At 38.2% G+C, this 12,578-nt stretch overlaps 1 protein-coding gene across 1 annotated transcript in view; it reads right to left on the reverse strand.

Moving 5' to 3' along the window:
- The window catches only part of SAMSN1 (SAM domain, SH3 domain and nuclear localization signals 1), a 36,149-nt gene extending 23,808 nt beyond the window's left edge, over positions 1-12,341 (reverse strand). Inside the window, exon 1 of the mRNA XM_026051645.1 lies at positions 12,254-12,341. Coding sequence (XP_025907430.1) covers positions 12,254-12,310 — 57 coding nt within the window. The 5' untranslated portion in view covers positions 12,311-12,341. The remainder of the gene's footprint in view (positions 1-12,253) is intronic.
- Between the last annotated feature and the right edge of the window lie 237 nt (positions 12,342-12,578).

The following is a 12,578-nucleotide window of genomic DNA, read 5'->3' on the forward strand; positions in this document are numbered from 1 at the left end:
TTAACACTTCTCCAGGTCAACCATCATCACACTTGGACGTAAACACTGAGCAGCTGTTTTATCAGACGCTTTATCTGTTAGCAGCCACAGCCTCTCCACTAGCCATAACTGATGCTTGCATCAATGCTTGTGCCTCCTGATAACTCACTCTGCATGTCATCATTTCCCTAGAAATTCASTTTATCCACTGCTTTTGGAACTGCTGCTCCATCCTGAAGACACTTTGTACAGAGGCTGTACTCAGGACAGAGCTAGAGAGAAGCTGGAGTTTATCAAGGAACTAAATAAAGAGGCAATTTAAGGAACAGTTACCTTACCACTAAGAACAGTTTTTACAACCGAGTTTTACAAAATGTGGAAGCAGGAAGAGAGGTAACACCTCATTCTTTAAATGCACATTGGCCCCCGAATTCTGCAAGTCTGCCTGGTTCCTACTGAGCTCTCCCAGCTCCCTGGGAGTAAAGGCATTGCAAGTGCTCCTTTAGCAATCTGTCCAATTCTGGGAGTGTGCACAAAGGTATTTGCAATAATTATGTAATTAAGACTTTATTATTTATATGACATTTAATTAAAAGTGACTTTCAGTGGCACAGAAAACCATGAAAAGAAAATGACTTTAAAAGAAGGTTAAAGATGTGTGACAAACTCCGAGGAGCTATGAAAGTGACAGTTAAGGACTTGGCATGRTGTGCGCTTCTACTGTGCTGTTACCCTTTCTTACCCTTCGTTTACACGTGGGCAGAAACAGCTGGGGACAAACCTTGAAATCCACCCTCTGCAAAAACTGCTGTAAAGGGAACTGTTGTCTGAGTAAAGACTGGTTAAACACTACATATGAATAGCARGTTTTCATCTTTAATCCCTTAAATACCAACATCTTTTCTCCTCAGATTTATCCCCCTCCTCGAACCAGAGTAATCAGACTCAAATTCCCATATTTTAAATGAATCACCTTGTTTTAATTAAAGCCCTTCCACTACTTACTTATACAGCATGATTTTATTAACGCTGCATGCTATCTAGGCCCAGATCTTGCAGAGTGCAATTGAATTTCTCATGCGAGAAAAATTGCTCACGTGCGTGTTTATGGGACAGGCTTCACAAAAAGAAAATGTGCATATCAAAGATGAGCAGAGAAGATTGCACTCTCCAAGCGCTCTATTTTGAAGGGAACCCAAGGCCTGTCCATCACACACAGGGCAGCATTCATGGCCAACACACTCCCGAGCCAAGGTTAGGAGTTGCCTATATGTTTATTAATGAATACTCCCACCCTAGAACAGATAAGGATAGGCAATAAGGAACCTACCAGCTTGTTGTGCTATAGCTATACCATACCTGTGTATATGCAGAGAGAGAGAGAGTGGTGCAGGGAAGTACAACGTGTCAGAGGGCTTTGCAGATTCCTTCCACAAGCCTGAGAAGTGGCCACAGCCGCTCACTGGTTGCCCACACCAGAGCAAAACTTCARGAGATGGGCAGATCCTGCCTGGTGTGACAGCGTTTTGCTCTGCAGCTCTGAGACACTTAGACTACAGCCATACTAGACCATTCACAGAGGTTATTTTGATGGCAGGGCAAGCCTCCTTGGGTATCTTTTGTTCACCTATAGTGTGGGAGCTGGTCCTGCYCCCAGGGAGGTCACAGAGAGCAAAATGCAGCTTCTACATTCCTTGCTAGGGAGAGGCACGGATACTCCCTTGAATGACCTTGCAAAGGCAACCAAGATTAAAAGGGAACCTCTAAATCATGGTTAAATCTGACCATCCTGAAAGCTCGTTTTGTTTTTGAAGAATAAGCAAACTTTGGAAAACCCTTATGCAAGTTTTACTGCAGTCCTACAGACTTACCCTTGACAACAGGTAATGACCAACAATAAGCTAATTCTAAGAAAGTTGGGGAGAGGCAGAGCTCGTTTTTATTACTTTTAAATGAGTGTTTGATACATCATGTTGGTTCCCCTGATTAATGTTCACGGCAAACTCAGCCACTGGAGTTGTAATGTTTCTGCAAGCTTCCCTACAGCAAAGCTTAGCCATTAATTCAGTGGCATATGTCAGCTCAGCAGAGCAAGGTCACTCTTCCCTTTCAAGGGGAACCTTTTTAGAAATAATAAAACTGACAGAAAGTTCTTTTTTGCATGCTTTATGTCACCTCAGGTTGAGTGCTGCAGTTAATATTGCAGAGCTTATAAACATTCCCATCTTCAGCAGTCTCCAACCCCACTGAGCTTTGGGAACCTAAATTCTTTTCTTTGAGGGGGGTGGGGTGGAGTGGGTAATATAATGACAGTTTTATCTGGGATAGATATACTGTATGTAATCCTAATTGAGTAAAAATGAGTAAAAGAAAAGAGCAAATCTTTTCCTAGGTTCTTTTGAGGAGAAATTTTGGAAGCCATTAAGATACTGCTGATATTGTAGTTTGCATTTAGGATGTAGGTGCCTAGAGAAGAAGATTTAGGATTAAGGACTTTGTCTATATGTGCTTCTATCTTTGGCTGAAAGGTGTGAAAATTTACTTAAAATATTACTGGTTCATCTTATTTTTGTTTTATTGTCAACTGATACTGCAGGCTCAAAATATGTATAAGCACATAATGTACACAAGAACACAGAATTAATTGATGTATTTATAGAAACTAGGACTTACTTACTGAGATACAAATATTGCAGAGCATGATAAACAAGAACTAACTGAAGAATAAGATCTAAACAACTAGCCAATTTTTTCCCCCTCATTATCTCCCTTCAGACATCCTGACTACCTTTGATTAATGAATCTGTAGCAAGATTAGCTGAAATTGCTTTAATGGAAATGCACTATAGTGGAGAAGCAAAATTCAGAAAACTATCTGCCATCAGTTCAGTCACTGTGAATTTTAGTGTTTCATGAAATGTATATTGCTGTTTATTTGCATTATTTTTATCTTGAAGAAAATTTAAAAAAAAATAAAACAAAATACTAGTTTAATTACTCTTCATCCTTGACTCCTTTCAGTGCTGACCAATGGCACTATCTTTTTTTTTTTCCTCCTCCATCTACGSTCCCCTGCCAGAAGGCTGATTTCCTTTGTTTGCTTTTTTTGTCATGAGTGGGCCATAATTGTCCTTACCATCTCAGTGAAGGTACTGGCACACTTGCGATTTTGTAGCAGCTTCCCAATTGCATGAAAACACACAAAATATTCCTGGGAAACTAAGATATGCTTTTTGGAAGTTCAAATTCATAAAATTGATTTGCTAAGGTTTTGGCATTGAGACCACTAAGCTGAAAGATGGCCTGCAGCTCAGACTTCCTTAGTGATTTAGCAATGCTTAAAAATACTTCTTAGTACAGGAGATATGATAAGTTAAATTCTGGGTTTATTGCTTTTGTAGGGTAGGTTCCATAACTGCAATACTAGGGGAGGAAAAAAAAAAAAGTCTTCTGAAGACAAGATAACATCCTAATTCTATTGAGGACATTTTTATACTAGAAGTGGGTGAATACAAGCAACAGCTCCCCAGGGATGCTGGATACAGCAAACGGTATAAGTCTAGTACTGGAACAGCAGTTCCTCTCTCTCCATTCAATTATCTGTGTGGCAGTGGGGTTACTGAGATTGCAGCTCAGTGGAAAAACTACAGTTTCATTTCAGAGAAGACAAAAGACAACTGAACAGGCACTTGAACTGTATTTTCATCATGATACAGGACAAGACCAAAACTAAGCACTTTTTCCCCTCCTGCTTCTCTAGCCTCCATGAAGACCGTGTGACACAAAGCCACACAAGTGAGATGAGTCTACCAGGACGTAGACACTAGCACATACTTTTGGCCAATATGTGAAGCCCATATTCAAGGCCATCCTCCAGATCCTAGAGGGACTGAAGCTGAGGTCTAAGGCTGTGAATATAATTACACCAAAGGTTTTAAGCCTTCATGAGCAGATAGGAACCAATTTACACTTTTCATACCTTCAGATGTTGACCAGCATCCCATACATATGCTTTTCACATACTTTACCCACATAGAAATATCCTCCAACACTACAAAAACACATTCATCAAGTAAATGTGAGAGCCCCTACAGAGCTACAGAGTAGAGAAGAAAACCACAGAAATATCCCACCAGACARTATCAAAACACCCTTGCCTCATTCTTATGAACACAACTGTCTTCCTGCTCAACTGTCAACAGTCATTTTACACACGCACTTCACAGGCACTGAGCTGTTCATCCATCAGTGAACTGCATACCCTCTCTGACTCTATAAAGCCCTTTCTGGGCTTCACATCTGACCTTAAAAAGGAGACAGACAGACAGAATAAAGGGAGAAAAACAGCTGAGCTGTGGGATGAAAGCAATTCATGAGTGGTAAAGCTCAACATCCACTTCGCTCAGGTGAAGACAGCAGAGAACTGAGCTTCGTGAGCTCTTTCAGCTGTCTTGGCCACCTTGTCGTCTCATCTTCACACATCTGCTGTGCTGTGCTGTTGCTAAGTAAAGTTGATTCCTTTATCTCACTGCTACAGGCTATCTGTGATAAAGCTCCATTTCAGTCACAGACATAATGAAAGAGGGAAAACAAGACAGTGCACTAGCGTTTCCCCTTGCTGTGGGGTTTTACAACACCCCTTTGGTAATTCTTCTCCCTGAAGATGCTATGAGAAACCCTTACAAAGAAACCCMAAACCAAGTACTCAGGTATTTCATTAGTCCCAGATCTTACTTACCTTTCAGCGTACTAGAAAAGCAATCCCACAACACCCTGTGAATGAAGTCAGTATAATCAAATAGAGGAACTCCTACAGTTCCTCRAGTAATTAACCACTCAGCATCCAATGGAATTCAAGAACGGGAGAGTGAGATTATATCAATTTTCTTSTGAAGAGATGATAAAAAGGATGAAGGTATAAAAAGATAGAAAAAGGACTTAAGAATGTATAAAGAACATGCAGAACATCAGTTTCAGCTCCAGATTTTTTTCCTAGAGCAGGGCTTTCTTGTTAGCCTTGGAATGCTGGATGATGGCTAAAGATGACAAACTCTGCTGTTGACATTTACCATGCCAGAAAGATGTCAATCCTTGTTAGGACTGGCAACCAAGCATCCCTAAAGACTGTGCAGGTGCAGTCATTATTCATATTTTGCATCTCCATGGAAAAARACAAAGAGATACAAGGAAAAATAATGGCACTGTGGTGTGTATGACAGCAATGCAATATATAGTCAAAGAAACAGTTTGCTGAAGCAGTTCAAAATCTTCAGACTTTTTCCTACACTGGAATTTCAGCCTCAGAATTGGGAAGAAGAAMAATAGCAAGCATATGCTTTTGAATGGAGAAAGATATAAAAATCTGGAAAGGTAGACAGTAGGTGGATATACATGAGACATTTCCCTTGGAAAAAGGTTGTTGATGACTCATCTTACTTTAGAATATCAATACATATGCACACCATCTCCTTCATCTGATACGTGAAACATAGTTTTCCATTATGATTATTTAAAGAACACATGACTACATTGAGCGTGCATGTAATCTACAGCCTTGTACAAAGCAGYAAAGTGTCCAGAGCAAAATCACGGACATTGCTAATTTGTGGAAAACAGTGCAACTGTTTCTTATACTAAAAGTAAGTCTGCTGTCTCTACTGCAAGCTTTCAAAAGATAAAGGTCAAGAGATATGGTGAGGATAGAGGCCCAAAATATGATTTTTTTTTTCTTTCTTGGAATAATTATCACCTGTGATTCCAGTCCACATCAAATGGCTGATTCTTCTGGCTAAAGTGTTTGTAGCCATCCACAAATTGCTTATACCTACTGGGCAACGATTACCTTATAATGACTTAAAGCAGGAATACATATTGACGTAGATTACTAGAAAAATGTTTAAAACTTATGAAGAACAGTAGGCCACATCCTCTGCCGTCCTTGTCCCTATATGGCCACTGCTATTTTTCAAGCAATGGTGGGTCTCTTGGCCAATGTCTGATTTCATGTCTTCTTCATTGCCTAGAAACACGATAGTGAAACAAGTYGAATGCTCTACAAAACTATTTAAAGAATTAGGAGGTAAAGAAGTTTCAGTAAATGAATAGTGAATTATTTCATCTTACTCTTTGTGTTGCAGTATTTATTGGAGAGTGGAGTTAAAAGATGGTCCCCTTGCAATATGCAATGGTTGTATGCAACAATAGCTGATAGTACAGTTTTCAGAATTAGCGTGCTGTTTGAAATGCTTTTGCTTGCTTAGAGAAGCAAGCAAAGAAATTAACTGCTAAGTTAACTTAACAAATGTAACTTTATCTATTRTAAGCAAAAGTTATATTTCTGCAAAAAATGTTTCCTTCAGGAAATTTGTTTCACTTGTTTCACTTCTTTCWCTGAATTTCACTTGTTTTAAAATACTCAAATATGTATGGATTTAAGCCTGGGTAATGATGCAAAATCAAGGCATGGAATTAATTTTTCCTCAAAATAAGCCATTATTTGAAAGATGAGATAATCAAGAGAATTCTATGCCACAAAAGAGGTCAGGACTGGATCAGGCCACAAAGGTTCCTTGCTTTTTCCTCTGACAGGTGAGCCAGTCAGTAGCTGTGTGAGCCCTCAATGTGCCTATGTATCAATTTGAGCACCAAAATGGGGAGTCTGGACATCCACATCTACTTAATGGCAAGGGGGTGAGTTCTTTCCCCTCCAAGAACTCACACACACACAAAGCGTGATTTTAGAACWTTTTCTAAGGTRCACATTARCATATACATTAAGACACAAACAGTCTTAAACAACAAACAAACAAACAAAMAAACRCCTTTCTGAGCCTGCTGTTGATGAAGAAAAATTAGTGTATTTTGGCTGATGATCAAGAGTGAGAAACAAGATCGTAATACATACGAAGAAAAGAGAAACCTTCCACTCTCACAAGAAAGATAATCCAAGGTTAACCATAACCTTGTTCTATTTCTTTTTTTATGAAGCCCGAGGGAGACAAAAAACACCTTTTGAAGAGTCACTTGCAATCTCTTTTTTTCCCCATCTACACATACATGGTTATTTTCAGTATCATTCTTTGTCTTTCTCCAAACCTTTTCAGATGAAGGCTCATAGGTATTTCCACTCTAAACCAGATTCTTAAAACTAGTTGCCAGATGTTGTCATAGGGATGTGGTTATTTTATCAGAGTTTAAATGTATTTTGACAAACAGTCTTTCTTCAAGAGGCAATGCAGTAAAGACCTTTAATGACAGAACTATGTGTCATCTTTGCCTATGAGCATAAATTTGCACAGCGGGCAGTACGGTGAAAACAGCTTATCATCAACTCATCACCTCTCATCATTGTTAGAATGAAATGCAAATGGAAGCGAACATCACTTCAGTCATGGTTGTGAAAATTAGCATCTGTGACATTAACGGGGGCTCGTTTATTATGTACTCAAAATTTCAGGAGGAAAGAAAAGAATATAAAACTTGCTATTTTCAGAACTGTACCAGTCTATATCTTTGAAGAAAATTAAAACCTCAGCTTTCCCTACTCAAGAATAAACCCTATTTAATATTCATTAACACTGAGCAATCTCTTCAGTGCAGATCTTGTCCTACAGAAGATCTAATTGTGCCATGAACTATATTTGGTGTTTAGGTTTGCTGTACCTCTTTTCCAGTTTCTTTTCTTTGATATGTATTTCCCATTAGAGAATGTGGCACAAGACAGTCAGAGAAAAAGGCAGCATCAGAAAACTTGTTTATAGGATGTCTGCACTACAGGCAACAAACACTCAGGCAAGTGATAAACTTTACTCAGATGACAAATCTCATTGAAGTCAATGGGATCACTGCTAATTTATTCATTTAAGTGTCTTTGGGATCAGGCCTTCTGTGAAGAAGATATGTGAAAGGGAAATCCTGGCCTTATTAAATCTTTGRCAGAATGTGCAATGATGTCTATGGAGGCAGGTTTAATTTCAAGCTCATAAAAAGTAAAATTATTGGTGTAGAATAGTATAATAATATATATAATACATACAGTATATAATAGGGAATAAGTTTGCACTGTAAAACATTATCGTGTATCAGATTTGCCTTTTATTTCATAACCCTGGCAATATATAATAGTTTATCAGCTAAATAAACTAACACCAATGTAATTAGAAGATTGAACATATTTTCCTTAAACRAAATATATTGACATCAATCCTCAATTGTTGAACATGAAAATTAAGTTGGGTGTCAAGTACTAAGCTTATCTGGAAGCAGTGTAGGAGAACTGAAATGTCTCAGACCTTTAGCATAAACTTAGCTCAGCTGTCATGTAAAATAATGACACAAGACTTTCTTCAATTGAGCTAGAGAAAAAAACAGCATAAAGTTGTATTTGCTACAGCTTGAAYGAAAGTCAATAATCATCACGAATTTATCAAGTTTTTCTGTAGGAATTTCAGAGAGATGAAGACAGGAATAGGTCCTGATCAGCTCATGTGTGAAGTGTGAAGTGTGCAAGAGTAATGCAGCAAGATTTTACAGATTATTTGCACCTCCCACTATCATGCTGCTCCTCAGATAAATATACAGAAACCTATAATGTCATAATGGCCAAAGTCTAAAATCAGGGTAATTTCAGAGAATGTTGAAATCAGCTGATCTTCTCTTCATCTCTCTGAGAAACATCGCRACAGGCTGCACAAACCCATAGCTGAAATACACCTAGAAAAAGCATGAGTTTCCCCTCTTGCTGTAATAATCCGGTACTTTGCAGCTAAAGCTCCACATTTAGATCGTCTCTGCAGCGAGTTGATGGGTCTGAAGCTGACTTGGGGAGCTTGGTGTGACCACGAACCATAGAGCTAGGTGCAAGACATAGGTTGTTTGACCTTTTCCAACCCACAAATTATACCACAGCTTAGAAGAACTACACCAAATAAACCAAGCCCTGTCCCAGATCTGTGCAAAGAAAAGGGAGCTGGGGAGGACAGAAAGGAGATGCTGAAAGAGCTGCCTATTGCTGCATGCATTGATGAGAGGTGCTCAGGCTYCATCAGGACGGAAAAGTCATTTAAGGACCTGGACAGAGAGAGAGGTTAGATTAGAAAKAGGGCAGGCTTGAAAGAGACAGCTGAACCCTACAGTTAAATTGAATTTCTCCAATACCATGCATGGTATTTTTAAGCCTTAGGACTTTTCCGTTACATTTCAACTACCTGGTTCCTCAGATGATGTGTATGGTAAAAATGGATAATTCCAAGGCAGAAAGTACAGCTACAATGTTAAGCATTAGCAAAAGAACAAAATTCCTCAAGTATCTTCTTTTGAAAATAAAAATACATTTCTCACAACCTGGAGGTCAATTTAACAGATAGATAAAAAAACAAAAAATTGTCAGAACCCTATCCTTGCACAAAAGTCACAATTTTTCTTCACATTTATGAGACACAATGTACTTTTGGAATTGCACTAGGTGTAGCAAATTTTTGCTAGAAAAGTCTATTTTTAATATAAAGCATATACTTGTTCTAAAATGTATATATCCATGAATATGCATAAACTGTCAGAAATGTGAAGTGATTATTACTGCAGTACTATAGAAATACTCTATAAGGAATAATTGCTCTGTAAATGATAACTATGAATGCAGATATTTCATAGCAGTGGACAAGGATCCATTTCAACAGCAGAAATGGAGAGCTGTAAGATGCTACTTTTTATCTAAACAGCATCTAACACATATGCCCACATCTTGCACATATGCAAGAAGTCCCTTAAGCACTACAGAAAAAAAAAAAAAAAACTTAATGAAATGCATTTTGCACTGAAAAATGGCACCTAGATACAAAAAATCTGTGCTTTTCCTGTGCTACCCATTAACTTGCCTGCCACTATGAAAAGCTTTATATAGACAAGGACAGCAGATTGCCTAGACGGGATTTTGACACCAGCCTTCATCCCCATTAAAAGGTATAACTGGATGTCCCCTTCATATTATCAGGTAGATAACATCTAAATTTCGCATTAGAAAGTAATACAAAAAAAGGCTTAAAAATAACAGCCTGCTGAAACAAATTAATTCTTAGAAGTTCATACAACTATAGTAAAAACAACTGTTTACTGTGGTAAGATTCAATTGCCTAAAAAGACAGTTCGGGGATCTTCTTAGGGGGCCCAAGGTAGTAAACCTGACCTTCACCCAACACTCCAGACCATGGTTGTCCCAATGGTCTTGTGTCCTATCTGCCAGCTCCCTACGGATGTCTCAGATATATTGGGATGCCTAGGATCTACAGGCGAGGTGAGACAGCCACAGAGTGACAACAGCATCCTGCCTTAGGAATATWAGATAATATATAATAAGAGATACATGATTTTGCTAGGTAAAAGCAGTTTGCCAGGAAATTACCTAAAGAGGTCACTTGTGAAATTCTGTAACTTCTGCCATGATGTAAAGACTTGCACCTCATATTACCCAATTCTGCACTGAGTAAGTGAAATATCTGCCTTGCTTAAATGATGCCTGCCTTGCTTAAATGATGCACATTTTGAAATGTGCAGTGAACTAAGATAAAATATTTTGTGTAATGGCAGGGCTCTATTCCTTTTTTTTTTTTTTTTTTTGGGGGGGGGGGGGGTGAATAGCACCTCTATCAAAAGCAAAAAAAAAGAGTTATTTTGGAAGGTTCACACAATTTTGTGCAAAAGTCTTCCTAGAGCAGGTGAAGTGTTTCAATCCTGAGCCACTTCCCCATGATCTTTCTTTTTTTTTTTTTTTTTTTTGTAAACATTCACAATAAGGTAGAGCCAGAACAGTAATGCCAGTGGGACTGACATTCCAGCATTCTGGTTAGACACATTTTATCCCCATTTTGCAAACCAAATCTTTGAACTTTATATATATTTTTTGAGAAGCCACAATACCAGCATTTTAATAGCATAGCATGCACTCATGAATGAATAACTATCTGTGGGGAAAAGAATGGTTATGGAAAGTATTACCCTGGAACACAAGAATGACCAAATTTGGATTTTGCAAATATTTGATAGAAAAGATAGAGTGTCTTGTGCTCATTTTTGCTTAATCTGTGATTTTGTTAGGTAATATTTGTACTGCTTCCCCACTTATAAAATCCAGCATGCTAATTGAATGTAAGAAAATAAATGCCACATAAACAAATGCTTAAAAACATACAAGTGAATAATCTCGAGCTGTTTCGAAACCACGGGGAAAAAAAGCACATTAATTTTAATCATTAATAAATCATAGTCTAAGACTGCAAATGTGATGCATAAAAACTAGTGCTAGGGAAAGAGAGAAAACATTCTTGATGAAATAGTCTGCAGTAATCTTTCAGTACCACAAGTCATGAAATAAGGTCTACTCCTAAACAGTAAGATAGGTCTATAAACTAGGCAACAATGAGTTACCAAGAGCAGAGAGATGCTGAAAAGGGCTTTCTAATCTTAGTTAATTTTTCAGTTGTGGTAAATTGAAATAGAAATGAAAACTGAAGGGTTTAGGTCTAACAGCACTCATTTTTCTCCGTGTTTCCAATATCCTTTTAAAGGCCATTCTGCACCCAGAGACTGAGATTAATTCCCAAGGTGGGATAAATCCTTCTGTATCTTGGAAAACTCTTACTTCCTGTCTTGCAACTTTAGATTTTAGTAAGTCTTCTGTAGCATATTACTATTTATTCAATGTATTTCTTTCAATCTGAAATTATATGAATTTCCAGAAAAGCGAAGATGACAAAGAAAGTGATTGTCAAGATGACAACAACAACAAAAARAAAGTTGTTAAAATAAGATAGAAACTTAATAGGGTTTCTTATCCTTCACGAATTCTGACATGCTTTCTCAGGGCATCCTCAGTTTATCACAGGTGAAAAGGGAGATGGAGATTTTTGTGAGCCTCTGTTAAAACACTGATGCAGAACATAAAATAGACAAAGACCCCTACCAGGACTCTATAGCACAACAGCTGCTTCATAAAAATGATTCCTTGAATTGGAACGTTATATTTCTAAACTGAGTATATGCACCTCAAACATGATATTCTTGAGATTACACCAGTGAAGCACTGTCCAGCACATGTGGAAATCCTGAAGCACTCRCAGTCATATTTTTCAGATCCACACTTCTGTACAGACTGCAAAATCTTCAGAGCTATTCTGCCACATTGCAACCAGTCTTGGACCCTTTCAAACACCTTTTAAATACTCCTCTTAAAAATTCTGAAGAATTCCCTTTATTGTTAAYATAATATAAATGTTCCTACCTTTGGCTTTTGACTCTTTTCCTTATCAGACACGTTGGATGGTTTTCTCTTCAACATGTTTAATTCAGGTTTATCCAACTGATGGGCAATGTCCTCTAGACTGCAACCACACTGAGCATGACAAGGCRCAGTGCACAATGCACAGCAGTTCCTTATTCTGTCAGGATGTGACTTCAGCTCAGCAGAATGGGCGAACAAGTCGAAATATTTGTGCGGGGAGGGAGAAAGGAAGGACAGCAGGAAGTGACGAGGAAAGAGAAAAGTGCACCAGGAAATTCATCAAAGACGGGGACAGGGTTCAGAGTAAGAAGTGCTTTAGGGGCAT

Source organism: Nothoprocta perdicaria, unplaced genomic scaffold, assembly GCF_003342845.1.
Source record: "Nothoprocta perdicaria isolate Ctin4 unplaced genomic scaffold, notPer1 scaffold_78, whole genome shotgun sequence".
In the NCBI taxonomy this organism is placed as follows: Eukaryota; Metazoa; Chordata; class Aves; order Tinamiformes; family Tinamidae; genus Nothoprocta; species Nothoprocta perdicaria.